The sequence below is a fragment of the Orcinus orca genome, chromosome 7, assembly GCF_937001465.1.
Source record: "Orcinus orca chromosome 7, mOrcOrc1.1, whole genome shotgun sequence".
In the NCBI taxonomy this organism is placed as follows: Eukaryota; Metazoa; Chordata; class Mammalia; order Artiodactyla; family Delphinidae; genus Orcinus; species Orcinus orca.
In genome coordinates this window covers 88,248,191-88,276,070 of record NC_064565.1, presented here as the reverse complement: position 1 = coordinate 88,276,070, position 27,880 = coordinate 88,248,191, and the positions used below count along the sequence as shown (strand labels likewise).

Genomic DNA, 27,880 nt, shown 5'->3' with positions numbered 1-27,880 from the left:
ACAGAGTTCAGGATATGTCTAATCAAGCAAAATCTCACAATACTATCCTTGATCAACCATGTGGTCCTTACAAAATTTATGAACCTGTAAATTTTAACACCTATTTTTTTTGGTTTAAACCAAGACTTGAGAATGCTTCCCAATACAGCCGATGTTAAGAAGGATGCCTGGAGAGATGGAGGTGGGAACAGGAAAAAAAGACCATAGTGAAGGAACAATTTAACTTATTTCTTCCATTTCCACCTTCATCCCAAGAGAATTTAAATGGGAAGGGAAAAAATGGACGTAGAACCTGTGATTCAGAATAAGCTATAAAGAAAACAAAAGATACTAACTTTGCAAACCGTGCGTTTTAAACTATCCTTTCATATAATTTTTAAAGAGGAATTTTTTTTAATCCACAGTCTTTTGCTTCTTCCAGGAGCAGCTGGATTTCATCTCACCCAATATCCCCCACCTCCATACACATACATACAGCGCTACCACTGAGTCCCTGTGCCAAACCAATCATCCCAGGAAAAACTAAACCATGAGGATCATTTCCTAATTCTCTCTGAAAAATAATCCCCAATTTTTTCCCCGAAGACAAATTACCTATTCTAATGGGATTGAAGGGAGGTGGCGGGACGGAAGATTTCATTATCATGCAGCTTCTCACTCTCTATAGGGAGAAAAATGGCATTAACTTCCAACAAGGGACAGCTTACTCTTATACTGTATCCCCAGTTAGAACCTAAAAACAAGCAAAAAACCAAAAACCGATCTTTTGATGCATTCAAATGAATAGAAAGCTGAGACAGTTTACTCTGCAGCAATATAACCCTTAAAAATCCTCCAGAGCTTGGGGGATGGGGGTGACCCATCAATCCCCCCACACCCTTGCCATATGGGGGAGCAAGATTCTGTCAAATAGAAAATGCCACTCTCCGCCTCCTCCGCCATCCCGAAAATTGACTGGCACCGAGTGCGGAGGCGGCCGAGGGAAGAAGCGAGGCGGGGGACACCACACACACACACACACACACCACACCACACCACACCACACCACACCACACCACACACACACCCCCCACACCACACCACACACCCACACACACCACACCACACACACACACACACCCCCCACACCACACCACACACCCACACACACCACACCGCACACCACACACACACACACGCACACACCACACCACACACACACACACACACACACACACACACACCACACCACACCACACCACACACCCACACACACCACACCACACACACACACACACCCCCCACACCACACCGCACACCCACACACACCACACCGCACACCACACACACACACACGCACACACCACACCCGCACCGAGGGCTGATTCATGGCTTTTTAAAATGTTTTAAAGCTACAATTTCCTCCAACCGAAGAATTCTCACCCATTCCCCAACCCCAGCTCCCACCATGCTCCTCCCCCCGCTACATGGGGGGTCAGCTGGACTGTATCCCCGCCGCGGCCTCGACCCCACGCGCCCTACGCCCCCAGGCGCGCGGCCCCCGGCCGGGGGTCCCCCACGCGCCCTCACCACCCCGAGGCCCGACGCGCCCAGGCCGGGAGATGCGTCGCACCTGGATGTAGTTGTTCTCGCAGTAATCGGCCACCCGTTCCAGATTCGTGTAACTGTCGAAGAGGGCCCGGCGGCCCCCCGGGATTTCCTCCTCCAGCAGCATCTGCAGCTCCGCCATCTTCACATCCTCCTCCTCCTCATACAGACCGCAGAGGCAGTGGCGGCAGTAGCGCCAGGGAAACCCAAGACTGGGAGAGAAGGAGCGGCGGCGACGGCGGCAGCAACCGGGAGGAGCGAGAAACACTCCCCGCCAGCGACAGGGGAGGGGGCAGCAGGAACGGGGGCGGGGCGCGAGCCGACGGACTCCGAGGACGGTCACCGCGGCGACGGCCGGCACGGCGCGCGCACGCGCGCTCGCCTCCCTCCGCCTCCGGGAGCCCGAAAAAGATTCCCACCCTTGGTCGCGCCGCCCGCCCCTCCCCCACTTCCGGTGTCTCCTAGCGACCGCGGGAGTGGGGGCCGGGATGCGCGCGGGAGTAGCGCGCGCGGTTAACCCTTCGGCCCCCGCAGGTTGCGTGGCTGGAGAAGCGCCCCGGGCTGTCTTTGTTAGTCCGGCGTGAACGCCCACCCGGCTCCGCCGTCTTTTGGCCCGCGTCTTCAGCGACTCCCCTCGGTGTTATCCTCAACCTGGGGCCCAACCCCATGGTCATGGGCCTGAGGGATAACAGCCCACTAAACTTCCATGCAGCTTTAAGTGCCGCCCCACTTTTCATTTTTCTCTTCATCTTTGACCTCATCCATTCTCTCTGGTACAGATAAATTTCAATTTCCTAATCCCAAATTTCCTGTCCTTGGCCTTTTTTGCACCTGTTTGCCCATTGACACCGTTTCCCCCGGCCAGGTTAGCCTCTGTTCTGTTCTCCTTTGACCATCCTCCGGACTTCAGCTTTTTGCGCTTGCCCCTCTCTCTTTGCTACGCTTCCTCAGTGACCACCTTTTCTGTCATTTCTCTGAGTCTGTCAACTTCACTTTTTTCTTCGTCTGTTCCGTGTTTAAAGTTTCGAAAACGGTTTTGCTGGTACTTTCATTCCTCACAGGGCTGTTACATGGATAAAATAAAAGTTTAAAGCACCTCGGGAAACGATAAATGACACAAAAATTCAAGGTAGGTCATTTTGATCTTGCAGTTATTATTCTGTTATTCCTTAGATACTATATCTTTTTTTCCTAAATCTGACTACTACACACAATGCAATCTTAGAAAACTAAAATTCGTGACAACTGCTGAGATATTATAAAGTCCATGGCCTTTATTTGTACTGTGGAAAGTCAAGGTTGACTACATTTGCAGTTTAGAGCAAGATTCATTATTTCAACTCTTGTATTTGTGATCTCTTGGCCCTCCTACAGTGATTCCCCTCCCCATTTTTTTCTTCCCAGATTATGAGGAAACTATATTATACTTTCTCAAAAAATCACTTTAATGCCTTACCATTACACATTTCTGGAGCAATCTCTGATGATGTTATATTAGCTTTATTATATGCACATTAGCAAATTGTGTTTTCTCTGTGGAACCCAAATTAAAGGATACTGAAAATGTTGTTCCAGTCCAGCTAGTTTTGTTCTTAACCACTTTAAACATCTTCTGTATTAGTGGTTCTCAAACTTAAGTGTGAAGAGCTCTTTAAAATGAAAGCTGCAAGGTCACACTCTAGAGATTCATTAGCTTTAGTGATGGAATGGAGTAGTTACTTAAATGGCCCATAAACATGCTTCAGGGATTAACATATTAGATCAAGCAAACTTTTCTTTCGGGCTAAAGTTCAATGAATCAAAGGCTACTGTTGGAACTGTGTTAAGTCCACCAGGGTAAGTTAAACGCTAAACAGACTCTTCCCCCATTACTTGTTTCCACCTAGCATTCTTTCAAATACTGCTTAGCAATTAGCCCAATAAACAGTTCTCCCCAGAGGGATGATTCTTCATCCTAGGTATCACTGCGTGAAGATTCTAGTATGCACTTTCTCAAATTAATATGCGACTTCTTTGGAGCTTAGCTTCCTTATCTGAAAAATCAAAGGGTTAAACTCAGGTCAGTTCTTAAACTTCTGAGTGGATTGGAATCACCTGCAGGGCTTGTTGAACCGCAGGATCGCTAGGCCCCAGCCCCACAGTTTCTGATTCAGTTGGTCTGCCCCACTTAATAGTTCTAACAAGGTCCCAGGTGGTGCCAATGAAACTGTCCTTCTGGCTCTGAAGGTCTAAGTGGGACTCTTTGCCGAGAGAAGACCTTTTAATATTCGGCAGAATCTAAGAATTGAAGGACATAGATACACACTTCTGCTGCCACCAAGAACATTTCAGCAAAAAAGAAGACAACTACAAAATCTATACAAAGTACATGCATCGTGTGTGCATATATATTATCTGAGTGGAAGGATTGTAGGGTTTTTGGTTTTGCGCATCTTAATTCCTCTAAAATGAGCATGGATTAGTTTATAAGAGTCCGGTGAGGCTATTATCTCCCCAAATCAGAGAGAATACTTTTATTAATGCATCCCAAGATGACATTTTTAAAGCAATTTTATCATCAGTTTGATTCAAAGTAAGCATTAAAAAGTCACAGATTTTTTACATATTAACCCAGTCATGCCAAGTGCAGTTGATTTTTTTTTTAATCTAATTGCAGGTCCTTATATTTATTTCCAAATTATGCCTTGGCTTTTTCCCAGATTTAAACCCTCATTACCATCTCCTGAAATAAATTATCTTGCTTCACATCATCTACTGATTTGATAAGCAAGACTTTGGGGTTCATTATAGCTTTCAATAAGAATGTTGAAGAATTCAAGGCCAAGAAGAGGGCCTAACGGCTTGGCCCTGGAAGACTCACTTAGTTGGTCAGAGCCATTCTCAGTATGCCTTAAACTGGGCCACTTGTGACTGTACCTTAAAGGATTCACATTTATCCAGTATTTCATCATCATAGTCACATGACTGGTGAGAAAGTGTCAAGTTCTTCGGCTGAAATAAAGATACTGTGGAATTCCCCTGATGTATCTCATCCTAGCAACTCTATACTTAAATGAGGAAATTAAGGTAAAGCATATAATATATTGCCTAATATTATGGGCTCTAAAGAAATAAATGTTGCTTAACTGAATTGTTTACATTGCTTGTCTTATGATACCTAGAAGACATACCGATTCACTTCAGACTTTCTGCCCAGACTCTTCCTGCACACACTGACATGATAATTCATCATAAACATTGTTTTCAGGGACTTCCCTGGTGGTCCAGTGGGTAAGACTCCATGCTCCCAATGCAGGGGGCCTGGGTTCCATCCCTGGTCGAGGAACTAGATCCCACATGCATACCGCAATAAGAGCACATGACGCAACTAAGAAGTCCGCATGCTGCAACTAAAGATCCTGTGTGCTACGACTTGGCACAGCCAAAATAAATAAATAAACATTAAAAAAAGGAAAAAAAGATGCTCAACATCACTAATCATCAGGGAAACGAGACATCACCTCACACATGTCAGAAGAGCTATCACCAAAAAGAATACAAAAAAAAACCCCATTATTTTCATCATTAACTCTTTGCCTCCAAATTTTCAGTCTCTCTTTTAAATGACATCAACCTATCAGGTTTAAAATCCTTAACATTGAGTATTAATTAGTAGTTAATACTACTGTATTTTCTCATACATTTAAAAAATTTATTAGAGAATAATATCTATGGCACCTAAAGAATACCATGTGTTTCATTTCCACACGGCACTTTCTGTAATATTTATCCCTTTTCCTGGTTTTACATTAAATGCTTGGAAACTATTAAATAAGAAACTATAAGAATGTCATCCTTCTTCATGAAGATACTTGGGACTGTTTTCTTTCTTTACCTTGAGGATCTCAAAACTAGTTTTCTGGCTGCTATATGATTTTATCAGGCAATACCAAGTTGGATATATATGTACATACAGTTCAACGAATGAATATATATTTCAATGAAATTTAAAAGAATTCCTTTTTAAGTAGTTAAGTTCCCTGTTTGAGATATTACACAGTAGTAATCAGGAGAAATGCAAAGCAGAGTGTTTTACTCAAGCAATGACATGGTTAACTTAGTTCCTATTCTTACCCCAAACAAGAAAAATAATTATCAGTGATTAATATTTTCATACACATTTATACACATTTTGGGGTTTTAATCAAATTTAAGACTACCAGGAAATTTTAATACCAAGTGCATATAATGTGTATATATTAAATTTTTGAAACAAATTTTCTGTATGTGATCAGAAGATAAATGACTGGGATCTAAGCCTTATATTTTTAGGCACACTTTATCATCTGAAACTTTGGTTTCAGTTTTAGTGATATAAACCTTGGTCTCAATTTTAGGGATACTCATTTAATGGTTAAAAATGTACCAAACTACTAAAAAAGAAGCTTTACTGTGCAATAGAGCATTCCATGCTTTATAGCTATATGAATACACATTTTAAGAAATAAGTTAAAAATGACTGGAAAGAATACAAAGAATCCTCCAAAATTAGTCTGTAAGAAAAAAAATCCCCTCCCATTTTCAGGAAGTCAGGAGTCCACAAGTCTCATACATATTTTTTTCATTTTTATTGTAAGTCATTTTTTTGTCTCTTTATTATGGAAATTACAAACATACAGTACGGAGAATGGTGTAATGAATACACAAACATCCACTGATTAGATGTAACAATGGCTTCTATTTTACCTTATATTATTCTTATGATACAGAATTTTAAAGAATATTACAATAATCATGACATTTAACCCCTAAATACTTTATTATATATCTCTAAAAAACAAAGATATTTTGCCACATAACCACAATATTGTTGTACATCTAACAAAATCAGCAATAATCCTCTCATACTAACCAATACCCAATAAAAAGCATTTTTCAAGAAGAAATTACTCTTGAAAGGAGAGAAAATAACATATACCCAAGATACAACCTGGAAGGATTGTATTTAAATATTTAGAATCTATAATAGTTTCCTGTAAGAGACAACAAAATAGCTCCCTTTCCCGTGAAAAGTGAAAGGAGGAAAAAAGTTTTTCCATCAAACCATGAGAGTGGACAATATAAACCTGAAATTCTTCATGACAACATATCTCTGTGTATAGACATAACCAATGGGGTAGATAATTTATCTTGAAAGGCATATGGTTTTGAAGAATAAAAAGTCCTCAGTTCTTTAAGTTTCTACTAAAATTGGTTTTACATATCCCTCCCCCACAAAAACAGTGAATTTCAGAGCTAAAGCATAAAACAGATCATCCTTTCCCACAGCAGAGATCACCAATCAGTTCACAAAAATTGGATTTCTAAAATTAGCTACTTTTGTTCACACTTTGTCTTAAATTATGTTAAAGGTTTTATAGAGCATCAAGCCTCAAAATGTACTAACTAGGTTTTTATTACTGACAGCTATATTGACCTTCACTTAATAACATGAATTGCTAAGAGTTTGAAATATGCCAGTTTTTCTGATTATGCTTTAATACCATTAGAACCTGTATGCTGAATATTCACTGCAGCATGTATGATTTTCAAAGCTGCTAACTTTTTTTTACAACAATCTGTTCCTTACCAGTTTCAGTAATATTGCAAACAAAGAGGTTATACTTTGACAAAACTGCTAACTAAACATCATGGTATATGGTAGTAAGTCTCACTTGTATAGTACAAGGTTGCTAAGAATATCATTGACCACCGATTGCTATGTTCATGAAATGGAATGTAGAAGAGGTTAACAGCAAAAAAAGTGACTCATGATTTTCCTTGTCAAAGTAATTTTATGTAGCCTCTTGGAAAGAAAGGAGCAGAAGAGAATAACTTTGGTATTTTAAAATGGCAAGGAATACTGAATTTAACTACACTTAAAATACATCAGTAGGATTTCTTCCTTCCTCCTCCACAGGAATTAATAATATATTTCTCACAGATTTCTATTATCTAGATGTCCAACCATATGAATAAGTGAATGACTCATATCACTGAAATATTTCATAGGGTTTTATAATGATATTTCAGGGAAAAATCCCATTTTACCTTCCAGCAGAAAATGTTTGGCAATTATTAAAATACAGGAAAGTAAGAGCTCCATCAGTGAAATGGGGCTTCAGATAAGAGACTTATAGTGTACTGTATCACTTTTGCAACTTTAATAAAAATCTGTATTATGAAATTGCTTTTAAGTTTGGCATCTATTTGTTGCCTATTTTGTAAATAATTTTAAGACATCCTAGAGAGTTTTAAATCGCTTGATGATAAATCATGAAAAAGACATTTATGGGTATTTGCCAGGACAACTAGCATACAACCAGGAGGTACAGCCCTCAAAAACCACTGAGTCACAGCACCATGCTGTGTAAGGTCAGATGTGTCCAGGGCTAGCTTCATGGGCTGCAACCAGTGCAGTCCCACAGAAGCCCACACCTCAGAAGGACCCTATGTTGGGGTATAACACTTTGAAGGCTCTGCAGTGAAATTCTCAAATTTTATTTGTGAATTTGTATTTTGTAAGTGAAGTCCAATGGGACCCTGGAGTATACGCCCGGGGCTTAGAGTTTACTTCCCTGCCTCCCTAGACATGTTCTCAGTTACCAGCTTCCTGCTCCCCAGTGCCCTGCACCCTGCCTGGCCTCCCTCTAACCATCCCTGCCCATTACCACTGCTGCCTTCCACCCAGAGCAGCAGTAAGATTGCATTAGGAGGAGGGTTGATGAGGGAGGCCCACTTTCTGCCACGTCACCCTCCAGTGGGGGCCTGGGAGCAGGTGTGGGGAGGACTGGAGTCCAGCCAGCAGTTTGCTCTGCAGCATCTTGAGGCAGGGCAAGGAAGAAGTCATCTCTGCTTTGGGCTGGCCACACCACAGCATGTTCACCAGGTAACTGGGCAGGGCTCCTCTGCCTACCCCTGATCTAGGTAAACAACATTGTCCCAGCATGGAAACTTCAATCCGTTGGGGGTGGGGTGGGGAGGGGGGTCTCTCATCAACTATAGGTTAAAAGAGCAGACCCAACGGTGGGAAGGGGGGAGACTGACTTCATCCCCAGCTAAGACCCCATATTTTCATTTTGCACTGGGCATACAAATTATGTAGTTGGCCCTGATTGTGCCTCTTACAATAAAAATAAGCCCCCAAACCTTTATAAACATCATAGCATGTCCCATCATAGATGGGACATCTCTTTTCAAGTGTTTGTTTTTAGGAGACTATTATCCTATTTCTTCCAGTTATCAATAGCATAGTATAGTAACTTAGGCAGTTCTTTTTGCTTAGGGGGCCTTTCCTTGGTTTTAAATTCATCCTTTAGAGAATAATATGAAACCAAAAGGAAATCACATTCTGAACAAGTTTGGGGGAAAAAAAAATTGTGCTAGCCTGGGCAAATTCTCATATAAAATAAGTTCTCTCAGCTTTCATTTCCCCCTTTTATAAGGCCATTGGATTAGAACATATCCGTGGAGTCTCTTAAATGTAACATAGTTTTTCAAAGTCTATTAAGACTAAAGTAAATTCAAAGCTAGCACATTAGTAGATCATACTTCTAATCTCAACTTAATTAATTATCTTCAGGGGTTCTTAAATTGCAAAAAAAAATTTATTATTATTTTTTACTATACCACAGAGGAACTAAAATATAAAACACAAACATAGCTCTTTAGCAAGCATCTCAAAATCTCAGGCAGCCATGTTGAGTTCTCAAATTCAAGTCATAGTTACCAGAAGGTACCAGTGACTACTCCCTTATTCCACTGCTTAATAAATTCATATTTCCAGAATTGAGGATAAGAATTCCTTCCTCCTAAACTTTGGGTGTCCAAAATCCTAGTATTCTTCTCCTGGCCCCTGACGTGCAAAAGAGAGACTGACAGACAAGTGCATATGAAGTGAGGTAAAAGTAAGTGAAGAGGTCTGATAATGGTATCTCTCTAGGGTTGCTGGATTGGAGTTCAGGCTAGAAGGAGTCTCTGGGGTGTCTCTGTGCACATGGCTGGCCATTGTAGAGCTGTCTCTTGTGGTTCTGAGTCAACCTATACTATTGATTAGATTTAGATGATCCCAAGGAGACTGGATCAGTTTGGGGGCTATCCAAGAGATTTAGTCCAAAATTTCCCAAACCTCCTAGGGCCCTCCTACAAATCCTCTAAATATGAAAAAAACAGAAACTCAGAACAGACTCATGGTTCTATTTCAATCCAGAATTTCATCTTGGGTTTGAAGCCAGATCAATCTCTGATCATGGAGAGAACAAGATGACATTTACCTTGGTGGGATCACCATGCTACAGAACTGCTCTGATGCTTGACTTGCATTTCTCAAAATTATATAATTCCCACAGGGCACCATCTAGATAGAAATACACCACAGTGCCCAATTCTTGTGATTAAACCCTGTATTGAGAAAGATGAAAACCTCAGAGACAGACATAAATTTTATACACACATTAAGAAAGGTTGTCATGGCAACTGCGCTTGAAGATATGTATTTTTAAATCTAAGTAAATTTAACATTCAAAACACATTTGCATCTCCCTCAAAGGCTCTATATCAAGAATATTAAACAAATTTTTTCCAATTCCCTTTGCATCTACACTTCCTTGGAAGCTTAACAAAATCCTATGAATATAATAACAGCATTGACTTAAGCACCTATCTTTGGAAGACTATGAGAAAATCCAAAATGAAAGCCAAATAATGTTGCTCTTCTACTCCCAGAGGCCCTAGATTTCCCCCTCTAAAATTTTAAATTGTGAGCAGGCTAAGCCATATAATCTCTACAAGGTCCTTTTAAGCTCTAAAAATCAATTATCTATTAGCTGCTGACCTTGCAACATAGCAACAAATCATGAAAGATGAACATACCTAGTGCTGCAGTATAATTGAACAATTCATACAAATGATTATAATCAATATTGCTCTTTAATCTAGTCAAACCAATTCCTAGCTTTGTTTCGTCTCACTCTGAACAATCTCCAAGATTTCTATTCAGCATCAATGTTGACAGTTTTCCTTGATAAGATACGCAGTTTAATTCTCTTGCTCATAAACTTAAAGTAACAAAAATAATGGCTTCACTCCCAACGGTTCCTTGTGCTTCTTGCACCTCTACAGCCTGTAACTGAAGCCTTCTGTTCTCTGTCATGTAGTCAACTACAAGTTTCTTCCTTTGTCCCTTTCAGCCACTAACCTAAAGGGTCCTTGAATTGCTTCCAAACCCAGGACCTAGAGAGCTCAAGTGCTAGAAAGTTAAGCTTTGGCACATGAGACTGGGGTTCTTCCTCCTGGGGCGAAGCACAGAAGAGAGAGAACACAGTAAATTCCATGTCTGTTTGGCTCAGTGCTATATCCCCAGCGTCTGCAATAAGATCTGACACACATTAAGTGACCAATAAAAAAGTGTTGCCTAACTAAATGGGTCACATTTCTTTGGACAGAAATGGAAGTCAGGAGACGGAGAGAGTCAGGAGAGTAAGAGGGCTCTGTCCTCTGACAGGGAAAAAAGGAGGAGGTGAGGGAGTGAGAGAACATGGAATTCAGGTGCCTTGGTTCTAATATGGTCACTCCTAGTCTGGAGAATCTCTGGACCATGCATAGGTTAAAGAACTACCTAAGACAGATGTTCCTTTAGACTCCTTTTGTCTGTAGATCATTCTGGACACGACATCTATAGATCTACTGAACACTATATCTCCATGAAACACTGGTTTTTCAGGATAATAGGTATAACTTGAAAAAGGGGTACCTTCATCAAATACATTTGGAACACTCAGTGTTACACCAAGTTAAAATAGGTTTCCTTACAGCAGAACTTCTCAGTTCTTCCAATATATTAATATTCGTTCTGAGAAAGAATATATGTATATAAACAGAATGAATACGATCGAGGAAACTTTTTCTCAGAGTATCTCATTGGATAGGGTACCATGAGACACACTTTGGGAAATAATGCTGTTGTTAACCTAATAAAAAAACTCTGATCCTTAAACATTTCCTAGTTTTAATGATGACCTAGTGATAAGATATAGAAGGAACAAAGGACTACTTGCTTACCAACTATTTTGGTTGATATTTTGTAGAACTATAGGCTATTATAAACCTATGTTCACACCTAATACAGGCATCACTGAAAGATATCCATACAACATCTTCTTAAATACTTCCAGCAATGGGGTACTTAGCATATTACAAAGTGCTGTTAGCATTAGAGGTAGTTTGGCTATCTGGAAATCTTTTTCAACTATTAAGTAACTTGAATAATCTCCTTTATTCTATATGCAGAGAAAACCTCAATGAAGATTTCATTCATTTATTCAAAAATATTTACTGATTGCCTTTTTGGAGACAGGCACATTACAACTTTATCTATAATATAGTTACGAAATAAGTTTCATTCTCTACTATCATGTGTTAAAAATTAAAACAAGAATTTGCAAGTATTTTAGATGTATATAAATGTAGATTTTAAAAAAAACTACCAAACAGGATTATTTGTGACTTATTTGCTCCTGGCAGTTTATCCATGCTATAACAAGATCCATTCCCAATCTGTAGAAAGACAACCACCAAACTGTAAACTGACTGAATGGGAAGCCAACTGGAAGAAGGAATGTCATTTCCTGCCTTTTGTTTACTGTCTGGATATTTTACAAAATGGCTCCCAGCTCAAATTTTACAATTATCCATTCACTCAGTGTCATAAAATTCGATAAATCAAACATGAAATTGATTTCTATTGTATTTTAAAAGTCTACTCCCACCCCAAAATAAGACCTTACAAAATTGAAGTAACAAAAGAAAATGTCTGAAATGCATTAAATGAAAAGTAGATCAAATTATTCTGATTGCAATAGGTAAAAATATACGTATGTGGGAACAGGAAAAAACTTAAAACAGTTGTACAAGTGGCAGCTGAGTTGTCAATATTTAGTTTCCTTTGAGATTTCTTTTAATACTGCTGTTACATTACTCTCTTAATCATTTTCTTTAGCTATTACGAACTGTACATCATTTGAAACTATTGCTTGGTTCTCTCTTAAATAAGAACAAAACCCCACTAAACCCCACTGAAGCTATTAAGATAATCTGAAGTTTAGATCTTTTACTGTTTCTTAGCTAGTATCTGCTGTCTTTATTTACAGTATTTATTCTAGCAGGAATGAAGAACTATTTTAGTTAGTCCTACCTGTACCTACTATTACTTTCTAAGGACTAAATGAGATGAGTATATAAAGAATTTGGTGTGTAACAAATGCTCATTCCAGTCCCTTGTTCTACTTTGGCAAGTTTCAGTCTCACTCCTTTTTATCAGTGCAGATCACTGACAACACTCAAAGCAACACAGTATCCAGCCTTTCTGGCCATGCTGATTTTCTGACTTCTGCAATAACAGCAACTGCTTTGTTGTCACTGCCTCCCTTCCCCCAACTCCTCCCCTTCTACCTTCATCATTGGTCTTAGGAACTCAGGAAACAGGCATAGGACTGGCTAAGAAGAAAAATAAGGTCATTAGCATCAACTTGTTGACAATATAAAAACCCACCCTTGAAAATAGTGTCCATTTCTCTCGCAGCTATCTTCTCACAGCTACTAAACGACTCCTTGATTCTACTGGCCATGTCTTCACTGTTACACACTCAGTAGAATTATGTTTTTTTAAGCAGTTTTCAATGTGTCAACATAACCGCATGTGAAAAAAAGGTACATTTTATAAAGGGTAACAGTACTTTTTATGGGTCTGGAGAAAAAAATAAACATGTCTTCAGGGAAGAATTTTAATCTGTTTCCCCCAGAGACCAAAAACAACAACAAAGATTCTTAAAATGTCCTCTTAAAAGATGAAATGCTATCCCAATTATATATTATAATTATATATTATGCTATCCCAATTATCCCTTAATTATATTGAAGATTTTTCTTAGGATAATGGAGTAATTTCATTTCTTAAATGCTCATTGTAACACCTAGATTATGCTATGACTTTAGCAACTTGGTTCTACTAATATATAACTGTTTTGATAGAATAGATGGAGAACTAAGGCCATTTTTAAAGTTGAAAAGAATAACAATATTTGAGAAGGGAAAGAGGCAGAGAAAAAGACTGACAAGTCTGTGCTTACATTCTGAGTAAGAATAGTAATGTTCCAGCTGTGGAAAACACTACTGGTTCATAACATATTAAATGACGAGAACATTGTGTATAATATGTCTGTAAAAATTACATGTGGATTAAAGTGTAGAAGGATCCACCTCAGAAGCTTAACACTGTTTAAGTTCAAATAGTGGTGATGGAGTTTCCTATTTTTGTGCTTCTATGTTTCCTAGATTTTTCTACAATAAACCCATATAATTTTCTAATAAAAAAATAGAGCATTTTGTCTTTAAAATACAAACTATTTTAATATAAAGAAAACAAATAAATTTTGATAGTCTATAAATAAGATAGAATCTATTTATATAAAAAAATGAAACTGTACATTTGTGGGCCAAACAGCATGTGAGTTTTTCATTTTTCCCAAACATATGCACAGAATTAATTGTTTTGAATTTTATTAGCACAAAGTGTGGAAGAGCCCTTTCATTCCATAAAAAATGTGTTGTGTTGATGTTTTTAACAATAAACTTCTGAACTATCAAAAAGAATGTAGATCAAAATCAGTGAAGAAATAGTTTTTAAAAAGCCAGAAAGCTATAAAACTTAAAGAGTCCTGCTAGAGCCATGCTACGAGCCATCAGTAACACTGAGGCTACTAAAATTTAGGTCATTTGACAAATAGAGGGCCACGTAAGAACAACAGTGAATGGATAACTTATTTTACATATGATTAACAGTAATTTTTATTTTTTAAAAATCCTCTAGAAAAATGACTTATTTTTAATGTTTCAAGTTATTTATGTAACTCTGGATAAAATATGCTTATTTACCTGATTCTTCTATGCTCTATTTTCCTCGATTCCATCATTATTATACATTGTCTCACTTACTGGCAACATGCCAACACCCTGACTCTGGTTCAGTTACCCTGTTTTTGCCTTGATCATGGCTAATCAGGTCGCACTTGCTTTAAAATTCCACTGATCTCACCTGATTTTACTGACACTCGGTTTACATATCAACTGGCTACTCTAACCTTCCAGTGCCAGTTTCCAAACCAATTAAGGTACTTGGATAACAAAGGAAGATGCTCTTTATACGCAAAACCATAGAATATGATAGGCGACAGGGAATAAATGTAACAACATGCCTTTGTAGAAACATGATGCTAGGAACTAAGAATACATTTCACTTAAAGTTTCAGAATTTAAATTATTCCATAAATTAAATGTTTTTGTCAGAAATAAAGGCTGCATTTAGTTACTTAGTTTCTATGTTTAACTACTTATTACTAGGTCTAAAATGTTAGCTATATAACCATAAACACAACATAAAATAACTCAATTAATAACTAGGGTACATTCTTGAAACTAAAATTACAAGAGAAATTCAGCAGTGTCAAAAACAAGCCCATCTGCAAACATTTATCACTATTCTTCCTTTCCTCTCTATCAGCACTTGGCATACTTCCTTCATATCTCCTTTTATCTTTAAAAAAACATATTTTAAAAAAAGAGTTCTTCAAGAACAGTGTAACCAAAGAAAGCAAACTAAAATACAATGCTGTCAATAAAAAAGCATTAAATATAAAAGTTACCAGTACTAAAATGTAAATTTGAAAGATACTTATTTTTGAAAAAGCCCCAATATTTCTTTGCTTACTAGTTAGACTGATCATTTTTCTAAAAGCTTATTAGCTGTTTCCCCTTATAAAAGCTGTTTTGTCTATTTATCTACTGTATGTTTTCTTAACAATTTGTTTGACCTCTTTATATGTAATATGGATATTATCCCTTTCTGTCATATATTTTGCAATTATTTTCGACCCATCTTTGTTTTCTTTCTTTTAAATTTGGTTTCAGCTTTTAGTTAATGCTCTCTCATTTCTTATGGTTAGGATATGACATAATAATAAATAAATTCAGGAATTTTTTTTTACACAAATGATGATTAGTGGAGTAACAGAGTGCTACTACAATTTCCAGCAAAAAAAGGACAGACAAGCCTCACTCTTAGTTTGCTACTTAGGAAGGACACTACTTCAAAACACATTCAGAACTAACTGTATTATTTTCCAAATGATTCAGAACTGTTCAAAATGATGAGCAATGTATAAGTCATGAAATAAACACTGTTGTCTGGGAAGGCATACAAGCAAATACAAGGTATGTTATTCACTGAATTACCCAAACCTAATAACAATGATTAAACACAAACTAATTTATACTCAGAAAATAAAAATATTAATCCAATAAATAAAATTATATAAAGTCCTTTTTTTCTTTTCCTTTTTATGTAAAGTCCCCTTTAAGAGGATTTACTAAAAGTGTGAAAATGAGTTATTTTTCTCTTTTATGAATATTTAAAAAACATTATTGTGAAAAATAATTTCTCTTCAAGAATATTAATTTTAGAGATCAAACTAAGGCTAAGAATATGAAAACAATGACATAGAAACTGATAAAACAAAAGTTAAAAGTAGAAGTCCTCCCATTAAAATTATCACTATAATAATGCAATAAGTATAAAAGTATATAATGCACTAAGAAACTCTGATATACAAAAATTCAAATTTACATGATGAAGTACTAATAGGTGTTTATATTATACAATGATGCTTGGCTTATAAAAGGATTCAATACATATTTTCTAAATGGTCATTTCCCTCAACAAAGTTAAGTGTATACAATTTTAATATCTCTTTGAAACAGTGATCCAAGCTTCCTCCTTGGATGATGTTACGAGTTCATACTTAGTTTCAATAACTTGTCCCTCCACAGAAAGTAGGTGCAGTCTCCTCACCAGTACACTCAAAAGTACTGTGGTTACCATATATGCAAACCTAGTCAGGAAGAAAGTCAACTGGTTACTAAAGATTAACAACTATACTTTAACTATATAGATTGTTCATTCTCATCAACAGTGATAAACAAAATTATAAGTACAAAGTCTAGCATCTTTCCTTTCCTTTTCGTTTCTCTATCATCTCACCTCAGCTCTGGGCATTCCTGTGTGCCTGAGAATCCAAGCAAGGAGAAAGTCTTCATTACCGATTCATCATCAAACCGCTCTGGATCAAACCTAAAAAGAAGATTTGGGCCTGATCACAACAGAGTTCCACTGGCATGGTACATATTTACACTATAAGAACATGGGTATGTAATAAAGTTTTAAAACTACTGAAGATAGAAACTGCTCTCACATTATATTTAAATTTGACCTTTTATGTTCCCAAACTATTGAACATATATTACATCTTTTTTTGCTTACTTTTATTACTTCTATTTTATTTATTTATTTATTTATTTATTGGCTACACTGGGTCTTCCTTGCTGTGAGCAGGCCTTCTCTAGTTGCAGCGAGCGACGGCTACTCTTCACTGTGGTGCGGAAGCTTCTCATTGAGGTGGCTTCTCTTGTTGAGAAGCACGGGCTCGAGGCGCACGGGCTTCAGTAGTGGCAGTACGCAGGCTCAGTAGTTGTGGCTCGCGGGCTCTAGAGTGCAGGCTCAGTAGTTGTGCACAGGCTTAGTTGCTCTGCAGCATGTGTGATCTTCAGGACCAGGATTGAACCCGTGTCCCCTGCATTGGCAGGCAGATTCTTAATCATTGCACCACCAGGGAAACCCCTACTTCTAAAGAATAGATGCAAAATACATTTCTCTAGAATCATCGAGGAATGAAACTGTAACATGCAACTACATCATTTATGAGATTTAAGGATAAATTTATGAGATTTAAGGATAAATAATTTAAGGATAAATTAAGGATAAATTTAAGGATAAATAAATTTAGTCTGGAGACACCAGACTACAATTTCTATTAATCAATTAAATGAGACCCAGACTTATTAATAAGTGAGGGAAATGAAGAGGCTAAGAAGGATTTTTTATTGTACAGAAGTTTACTCTGTAAAAAGTCAATGGGAGCAATAACACTCTAATAAAGATGTTTAAAAAAAAAAAGTCAATGAGGAAATGGATATATTAAACAAAAACAACCCACCCACCAAGGAGCATAAAAATTCCCCTCAAAAACAAGTGTTTTTAAAAGATCTAAACTCTGAGAAAAAGAAAAAGAATCCTGCTTTCACTGCCCTTTTTAAAAAGTGTAAATTACCTTTCACTTTTGGAATATACTATATTTATATTACAGTCCATATAAAAAACTGTATCAAATTTAATCAGCCTTTCCTTTTGTAAACTATCTTGAAAATTGAGACCCTAAATGTTTACTTCAAGATACCTATGTTTCCAGATTAAAAGGGAATCAAACTTGATTTTTCCAACTACTTTTTTTAATCTTTATTTTATATTGGAGTACAGTTGATTTACAATGCTGTGTTCAAGTGTACAGCAAAGTGATTCAGTTATACATACACATATATCTATTTTTTTAGAATCCTTTCCCATATAGGTTACTACAGAATATTGATTAGAGTTTCCCATGCTATACAGTAAGTTCTTGTTAATTATCTATTTTACATATAGTAGTCTGTATATGTTAATCCCAACCTCCTAGTTTATCCCTCTGCCCAGCACCTTTCCCCTTTAGTAACCCTAAGTTTGTTTTCTAAGTCTGTGAGTCTGTTTCTGTGTTGTAAAAAAGTTCATTTGTATCACTCTTTTAGATTCCACATATAAGTGATATCATATGATATTTATCTTTCTCTGTCTGACTTACTTTATTTAGTATGATAATCTCTAGGTCCTTTCATGTTGCTGCAAATGGCATTATTTCAGACTTTTTTTATGGCTGAGTAATATTCCATTGTATATATGTACCACATCTTCTTTATCCATTCCTCTGTCAAGGGATACTTACCTTGCTTCCATGTCTTGGCTACTGTAAACAGTGCTACAATGAACACTGGGGTGTATGTATCTTTTCGAATTATGGTTTTCTCCGGATATATGCCTAGGAGTGGTATTGCTGGATCATATGGCAACCCTATTTTTAGGTTTTAAGGAATCCCCATACTGTTCTTCATAGTGGCTGTACTAATTTACATTCCCATCAACAGTGTGGGAGGGTTCCTTTCTCTCCACACCTTCTCCAGCATTTATTGTTTGGAGACCTTTTGATGATGGCCATTCTGACCGGTGTGAGGTAATACCTCATTGTAGTTTTGATTTCCATTTCTCTAATAATTAGCTATGTTGAGCATATTTTCAAGTGCTTTTTAGTCATCTTCACTAACAACGAAAGATCAGAAAGAGAAATTAAGTAAACAATTCCATTTACCATTGCATCAAAAAGAATAAAATACCTTGGAATAAACCTATCTAAGGAGGCAAAAGACCTGTACTCCAATGACTATAAGATGCTGATGAAAGAAATTGAAGATGACACAAACAGATGGATATACCACATTCTTGGATTGAAAGAATCAATATTGTCAAAATGATTATACTACACAAGGTAATCTACAGATTCAATGCAATCCCTATCAAATTACCAATGGCATTTTTTGCATACACAGAACAAAAAAATTTTTAATTTGTATGGAAACACAAAAGACCCCAGATAGCCAAAGCGATCTTGAGAAAGAAAAATGGAGCTGGAGGAATCAGGTTCCCTGACCTCCGACTATAAAGCTACAGTAAGCAAAACAGTATGGTACTGGCACAAAGACAGACCTGGAGAGCAATGGGACAGGATAGAAAGCCCAGAAATAAACCTGAGCACCTATGGTCAATTAATCTATGACAAAGGAGGCAAGAATATACAATGGAGAAGAGACAGTCTCTTCAACAAGTGGTGCTGGGAAAACTGGACAGCTACGTGTAAAAGAATGAAATTAAAACCTTCTCTACCACCATACACAAAAATAAATTCAAAATGGATTAAAGACCTAAATGTAAGACCAGATACCATAAAACTCTTAGAGGAAAACATAGGCAGAACACTCCTTGACATAAATCACAGCAATATCTTTTTGGCTCCACCTCCTAGAGTAATGAAAATAAAAACAAAAACTAACAAATGGACTTAATTAAACTTAAAAGCTTTCGCAGAAAAAAGGAAACCATAAACAAAACGAAAAGACAACCCACAGAATGGAAGAAAATATTTGCAAATGATGTGACCAACAAGGGATTAATCTCCAAAATATACAAACAGCTCATGCAGCTCAATATCAAAAAAAGAAACAACCCAATCAAAAAATGGGCAGAAGATTTAAATAGACATTTCTCCAAAGAAGACATACAGACGTCCAACTATTTTATGAAATACCTCACAATTTTAAGGATTAAAAATAAAATGAAAATGAAAAACAGATAATTTGGCCTCAAATGCTGAAGGATTTTTTAATCTAAAGTTTTTCAGCTTTATTGATTTATAACTGCAAAACTGTAATATATTTAAAGTGCACTACCATGTTGTTTTGGTTACTAAAGCTTGGTAACATAGTTTGAAATCAGGAAGTGTGATGCCTCCAGCTTTGTTCATTTTTCTCAAGATTGCTTTGGCTATTCTGGGTCTTTAGTGGTTCTGTGAATTTAAGGATTGTTTATTCTATTTCTATAAAAATTGACATTGGGATTTGGACAGGGGTTGTACTGAATCTGTAAATTGCTTTGTCTAGTAGGGACATTTTAACAATATTAATTCTTCCAATCCATGAACACAGATTATCTTTCTATTTATTTGGGTCTTCTTCTATTATTTTCGTCAATATTTTAGTTTTCAGAGTACAGATCTTTCATCTATTTGAATTTAATCCTAAGTATTTTACTATTTTTGATGCTATTGTAAATGGGATTGCTGTCTTAACTTTTCTTTCTGATAATTTGTTGTCAGTGTATAGAAAAGCAACTGACTTTTTTATATTGGTTTTGAATCATGAAACTTTACTGAATTCATTTATTAATTCTAACAGTTTTTGGTGGAATCTTTAAGGTTATCTATGTATAATATCATGTCATCTCCAAGTAAAGGCAATTTTACTTCTGCCTTTCTGATTTTCTTTCCTTTTCTTTCCTAATTGCTCTGGCTAGGACTTCTAATATCATGTTGAATGAAAGTGGTGAGAGTGGGTATCCTTGTCTTGTTCCTGATCTTAGAGGAAGACCTTTCATCATTTCACCCCTGAGTATGCTGTTAGCTATAGGCATGTCATATATGGCCTTTATTATGTTGAAGCACATTCCTTCTATACCTAATTTGTTGAGTTTTTATCATGAAAAGATATTTAATTTTGGCAAAAGCTTTTTCTGTATCTACTGAGATGATCATACAATTTTGTTTTGTTTTTTGTTGTTTTTAATTTTTTTGGCAGTACGCGGGTCTCTCACTGTTGTGGCCTCTCCCGTTGCGGAGCACAGGCTCCGGACGCACAGGCTCAGCGGCCATGGCTCACGGGCCCAGCCACTCCGCGGCATGAGGGATCTTCCCGGACCGGGGCACGAACCCATGTCCCCTGCGTCGGCAGGCGGACTCTCAACCACTGCGCCACCAGGGAAGCCCACCCTATGTATTTTGATTGGAAAATTTAGTCCATTTATGTTTAAAGAAACTATTAATAGGTATGGATGTACTAATGCCATTTGGTGAACTGTTTTCCAGCAGTTTTGTAGTTCCTTTGTTCCTTTCTTCCTTTGTGATTTCATGATTTTCTACAGTGGGATGCTTTGAGTCCTTTCTCTTTATACACTGTGTATTTACTATATAGGTTTTGCTTTGTGGTTACAAGGATGATTACATAAAATATATTATGGTTATAACTGTCTATTTTAATCTGATAACAACTTAATTTCAAATGCATTGAAAAGCTCTACATTTTCACATTTCCCCCAATATTTTATGTTTCTAATGTCACATTTTACATCTTTTTATACTGTGTATCATTAATAAATTATTGCAGTTTTAAACACTTTTGTATTTTAACCTTTATACTACAGTTATAAGTGATTTACCCACGACCATTACAATATTTGAGTATTCATATTAACTATATATTTACCTTTACCAATGAATTTTATACTTTTATATGTTTTCATGTCACTAATTAGCATCCTTTCATTTGAGCTTGAATAACTCCCTTTAACACTTCAGCTTTTCTTTGTCTAGGAGACTCTTTACCTCTCCTTCAATTCTGAAGGACAATTTTGCCAGGTAGTGTATTCTTGATTGGCAATTTTTTTCTCTTAGCACTCTGGATATATCAGCCCACTCCCTTCTGGCCTGCAAGGTTTCTGTTGAAAAATCTGCTGAGTATCTTATGTGGGTTCCCTTGTACATAACATGTTGCTTTTCTCTTGCTTCTTTTAAAATTCCCTCTTTGTCTTTAAATTCTGACAATTTAATTATGATGTGTGTCAGTGTGTGTCTCTTTAGATTCATCTTTTTTGGTACTCTTCAGTCTTCCTGGATCTAGATGTCTGTTTCTTTGCCCAGACAGGGAAGTTTTCAGCCATTATTTCTTTGAATATACTTTCTTTGTCCCTTTCTCTCTCTCTTCTCCTTCTTGGACAACTATAATGTGTATATTGGACTACCTGATGATATCCCATAAGTCCCTTAAGCTATATTCACCCTTCATTTTTCTTTTTGCAACTCTGATGAATTCCACTGCCCTGCCTTTAAATCTGCTGATCCTGTATTCCACTTCATCTAATCTGCTGTTAAACCCCTGTAATGAATTTTTCAATTCAGTTACTGTATTCTTAAGCTCTGTGATTTCTGTTTGGTACATTTTTATGTTTTCTATCTCTTCACTGAAATTATCATTTTGTTCATGCATTGCTCTCCTGACCTTCGTGAGCAATCTTTATGACCATTATATTGAATTCTTTTATTAGGTACATCACTTATCTCCATTTCATTAAGATCAGTTTCTGGAAATTTATCTTGCTCTTTTGTTTGGAACATAGTCCCCTGTTTCTTCATTTTCCATGACTCCTTGTGTTGGTTTCTTTATATCAGATAAAACATTCTTCTACTTTATAATGCAACGTGAAAACTCTGAGAAAATGTCATTACTGGGCATCTTGGAGCTGAGCACTTGTACAGGATGGAACATCTGTCAGCAGATCTCAGGAAACTGGAAGCAAAGATTTTTCTTAGGCTTAAGGTTCGTAGTCCTGATATTGTTCCTCAGAAGGCATTTCATAAGCCTCACTGTCAGGATCCAAGGGCATATCTTCCAGAATTCCTTCCTGGGGGGCTCCTTCTTCACTCAGGCTAATACGAAGGTGTCAGCAGGGCTGCACTTCTTTCTGGAGGTTCTAGAGTAGAAATCATTTCCTTGTGTGTTCCAGCTTCCTATGTTTGCCCACATTCCTTGGCATATGGCTTTTCACGGAAAGCCAGCAATGGCTGTTCCAGTCTTTCTCCAGTGTCATCACTTTACAGCAGACTATTTTATCTAGTAAAATAGACTGCTGTCACAGTCTTGTGTAGGAGATGAAGCTCATTAATTAGCCTAGCCTGACTTCCTGGTTGCCTCTTAAACATCTGTGATTGTCTAACCTGCTGTCTTTGTTCACAGTTGCTCCCAGTAGTTGAGGGTATGTCATGACCTGTCAGTGTCCAAAAGGAGAGGATCACAGTCAGCACCTATACACAGGCTGATAAGAAGATGGACTGCCAGGCAACAGGTAAGGATGTATGTCGTCAAACTGCTTCCAAGGAGAAACTGGGAGATGTACGTTTTTATCTGCTCCCTCTGTGCTGAGCCTGGGTGTATAGCCACAGGGGGTGTTCCTGCACCCATTTAAAAACTGTTTGTTTCTTTACTATAATCTTGTGGAACTTGTAAATGCAAGTCCCATAAGCTATCACAGCTGGGTGATGGGGGCCTGTCCCTTAGGTGGCAGATATAAAAGCTGGACTGCTAGATGTGTGGACAAGCTCCTTCCTGGGAGATACTTGCAAGCTGGATTTATTGTTGGCGTAAAGTTGGGGGGAGAAGGTGAGGAAAGTACCCATCAGCTCTTCTGGGGTCCAGAAGATCACAGTCAACACCTAGATGGTGGTAATTAGAAGCCAGACCCTCAGCCAACAGCTTGTGAGGTATGTAGTCAAACTCCTTCCAGAGAAAGACTGGGAGATGGGCATTTTTGCCTGCTCCCTCTGCACTGAAAGGTGGGTGCTAACCACAAATACCTCCATGCACATTAACATATGCTTCTTTGTTTGCTATAGTCCCGTAGGACTTATGAATGCAAGATGTACTAGCTATCAGAGCTATGAGATTTAGGGCATATCCCTCCCTCGCATGGCAGCCATAAAAGTTGGGACACCAGATGTCTGTGCAAGGGAGATGCTGGCGACCTGGTTTTATTGTTGGAGTGAACCAGAAGGAGAAGGTTGGAGGTGTGTCCACTGACTCCCCCAGGGTCCGGGGAGGATCACAGCCAGTATACCCAGACGCATGCCAATTAGAAGCTAGACCTTCAGGCAGCAGCTTGTAAAGTATGTAGTCAACCTCCTTCAGAGAAAGACTGGGAGACAGGCATTTTTTCCTGTTCCCTCTATGCTGAACCCTATGGGGACAGCCATGATGAATGCTTGTGCTCACGCTATGCTCCCATTAAGAACTGCTTCTTTGTTTGCTACAGTCCTGTGGGACTCAAGAATGCAAGCCCAGATGGCTTTCGGAGGTAGATGTTTTAGGAGCCCACTCCTCAGGTGGGAGTCTTTAAAGCCAGGGCACTAAATGTGTGGTCCAAAGCCTTCAATCCGCAGGGAGAAGCTGGGACTTGGGGGTTCCCTCCTGACTGTATGGCACTGGGCTGGGGGTGGGGTTTATGGCAAGAATGTGTCTCATTCTTTTCTACCTGTTTCAATGTGGGTATTTTCTCATTTGCTCAATGTGTAGGAGTCACTCAGCTAGCTCCTGGATTTTTCTCAGAGGGAATTGCTCCATGTGTAGCTGTACATTCAATGCATCTGTGTGAGGAAGGAAATTCAGAAGCCTGCTATGTCACTATCTTGGTCCCAGTCCATACTGAGGTTTTGAATGTTTGTCTTCATTCTTTTTTTTTTTTTTTTTTTAGTTTATTTATTTTTGGCTGCATTGGGTCTTCCTTGCTGCATGCGGGCTTTCTCTACTTGCAGCGAGTGGCACCTACTCTCCGTTGCAGTGCGCAGGCTTCTCATTGCAGTGGCTTCTCTTGTTGCGGAGCATGGGCTCTAGGCACACAGGCTTCAGTAGTTGCAGCACGTGGCTTCACTAGTTGTGGCTTGCGGGCTCTAGAGCACAGGCTCAGTAGTTGTGGCACACAGGCTTAGTTGCTCCATGGCAAATGGGATCTTCCTGGACCAGGGATCGAACCCATGTCCCGTGCATTGGCAGGCGGATTCTTAACCACTGTGCCACCAGGGAAGTCATGTCTTCATTCTTTTCAGTTGAGAATTCTATTTCAGTCTGTTTTTTTAAAGTTGAGAATATTTCATTATTTGGTATAGAGTAATATTTACATTATGATCCAATTAAGTCATAGAATTTGACCCAGGGTTTCTTCCTCTGAGATACTGCCAATACAATAATAATGTATTTCCATGCATTTATTTCTGTAAATAAATCATATCTAGACATTTTTCTATAGGGAGAATAAGGTAATGTCAGCTACTCACTCAAAAAAAACTTATAAAAACCACAATGAAATATCACCACATACCTATTAGAACAATTAAAATAAAAAATAGTGACAATAGTTAATGCTATTGAGGCTGCAGAGAAGCTGAATCTCTCAAAACACTGCTGCTAAGAATCTGAGAAAAATAGCCTGGCAGTTTCTTGCAAAATTAAATATGCACTAACCACATAACCCAGCAATCGTACTCTTGGGCATTTATCCTAAAAAATAAAACCCTATGTTCACACAAAACTTGTACACAGATGTTTGTAACAGCTTTACTCCTAAAAGCAAAATACTGCAAACAAACCAAATGTCCTTCAGTGGGGTAAAGTTGAACAAACCCTGCACATCCGTAAGATAGAATACTACTCAGCCATAAAAAGATATGCAACATCCTCTGTTGACCTCAAGAGCATTAAATATAGTGAAAAAAGTCAACCTCTTCATCTTCCTCTGTGTGACACATTTAAACTATAATTAATCAATTACCTCTACAGGGTCTATCTCAGTCTACGAACATTTTTGCTACTGTGAATTAGTCTCTCAAGGATCCTCTCAAGGTGCTGACACAAATGAATCTATGGACTTTTCACAAGGGATGGGTGATGAGCTGCACAACCTAAGAAAGCTTTTCCTTGGTATACAACATTATTAATAATATTTCTTAAATTTGACTGCATTTAATTCGTAAAAATGATTTCCACACTTTAGAAGATATTCCTTTCAGTATTTTCAATCTGTAATCTAGATTCTCTGAGTGCTCTGAGGATAGGAATAGTGTCAAAAGTTCCAGCAAAGTTCTTATGCTTTTCGCATTACACCTAAAGTTTATCAAAAACTTGGCATTTTTCCACATGAAATTTTTTTAAGGTTTTAAAATTTGAAATTTTCATTTTTTATAATTATAAGCATACTTTTTTTTAACCAATGTATATCTTTAATTTTGCTACAAAAGCCCCTTGGAATATAAAATTTACTTAATTTTTACAGAAGATTTTGAAGGACTGCTATTTCATTTATTAATAGATTCTCCTTTAATGTCATTGTAATATTAAAAACTAAAATGATAGAAACACTGAAAATGTCCCATCCTTATATTCCAGAAGTAGGTTTTTCTACTACTTCAACCATGCCATCAACTCTGTCCCCTGCATTTCACACAGTTCTTAGTCCCAATCAACTCAATGAATAACCTTCTTTCTTCAGGGCAGTAAATCTTAACCCATTTCTTTAAGGTGGATTTACCAGATGCCTACCTAAGAGGCAAACAATATCAACTTTATTCCTCACCTTCTCCCTCCCTTGCTGTTCTCACACATAACAATATACACACACAACACCTATTTTCTGCATTCGACTAAAGAGCTTAATAATTGAGACCAAAAGAAGGAAAATAAAGAAACTGCACAACCAATACCCACTTACCAGGGCTTCCCTGGTGGTGCAGTGGTTGAGAATCCGCCTGCCATTGCAGGGGACGTGGGTTCGAGACCTGGTACGGGAAGATCCCACATGCTGCAGAGCAACTAAGCCTGTGCACCACAACTACTGAGCCTGTGCTCTAGAACCCACAAGGCACAACTACTGAGCTCGCGTGTCACAACTACTGAAGCCCACATGCCTAGAGCCCATGCTCTACAACAAGAGAAACCACTGTAATGAGAAGCCTGCGCACCAGAACAAAGAGTAGACCCACTCGCCACAACTAGAGAAAGCGCGTGTGCAGCAACAAAGACCCAACACAGCCAAAAATAAAATTAAGTAATTAATTTAAAAATACCCACTTATCAGTAAAATAACTCCAAAATACCACTGAAATTAAAGAATAATTGTAGAGATTAAGTAATTAAATAGATCTTAGGATAGAAGTGGTAATAGGAGAGACAAAGGGTAGCAGACAGTAGATTCATGAAAGAAAAAGCAGTGAGCAGAAGATACACAGGGAAGGCAGTGGCTTTCTTTTCTTGTATGCCTGTTACATATTGAATTTTCTCCTCAAAACTTAAAAAGGAACACAAAACATGCAAACACATAAAAATCAATAATTGCAAAGACAATGACAGAAATTTCATACTTGTATGGTGATGGCCAAGTACTGGGATCCTGAAGCACCACTCCAAGGGCATAAAGAACAAGGGTCTGCAAAAAAAAATTACTCTAGTTATTCAAGGTCTAACAGAGACAAAATGATGCCCAGAAAGCCAACTTATCTAAATGCTCTTTTAATATAGATAGTGAATAAAAAATAGAAAATAAAATAATAGAAGAAAACACAGGCCATTATTCTGGTGATCTCACAGTGGGAAGGATGAGCATGTCACAAAATATCGAAGCCATAAAGGAATAACAAACTTCACTACCTGAAAATTTAAAACCCGTATCCAGTAAAAATAAAACAAAAAACACACCATAAAACAAGTAGAAGATAAATAACACACAGGAAAAAAAATTTGCCATATAAGTGACAGAATTAATATGTATAATATACAAAAAGACATATAAACTCACTAGAAAGAAGTTAAAGGAAATACAAACTGTTAATATATATATGGAAAGCTGTTCAATCTCTCCAATGATCAGGGGAAAGCA

General features: G+C 37.7%; 2 protein-coding genes across 35 annotated transcripts in view; both read right to left on the bottom strand.

Moving 5' to 3' along the window:
- Positions 1–1,986, bottom strand: part of ABI2 (abl interactor 2) — a 102,602-nt gene extending 100,616 nt beyond the window's left edge. For 8 of the 31 annotated variants that reach the window (XM_049712361.1, XM_012532161.3, XM_004262831.3 and 5 more), the window contains exon 1: positions 1,613–1,980. In XM_049712361.1, coding sequence (XP_049568318.1) covers positions 1,613–1,729 — 117 coding nt within the window. In that variant the 5' untranslated portion in view covers positions 1,730–1,980. Of the gene's footprint in view, positions 1–1,612 lie in introns of all 31 variants that reach the window. The other 23 variants (XM_049712362.1, XM_033429501.2, XM_033429584.2 and 20 more) reach the window with 9 other exon arrangements.
- Positions 1,987–2,972: 986 nt separating this feature from the next.
- The window catches only part of LOC101286922 (cytochrome P450 20A1), an 81,657-nt gene continuing 56,749 nt past the window's right edge, over positions 2,973–27,880 (bottom strand). For 3 of the 4 annotated variants that reach the window (XM_033429693.2, XM_049712364.1, XM_049712366.1), the window contains 3 exons: positions 27,366–27,430; positions 16,697–16,786; positions 6,178–16,547 (listed from right to left, as the gene is read on the bottom strand). In XM_033429693.2, coding sequence (XP_033285584.1) covers positions 16,397–16,547; positions 16,697–16,786; positions 27,366–27,430 — 306 coding nt within the window. In that variant the 3' untranslated portion in view covers positions 6,178–16,396. Of the gene's footprint in view, positions 3,621–6,177; positions 16,548–16,696; positions 16,787–27,365; positions 27,431–27,880 lie in introns of those variants that run through there. The other variant, XM_049712365.1, reaches the window with a different exon arrangement.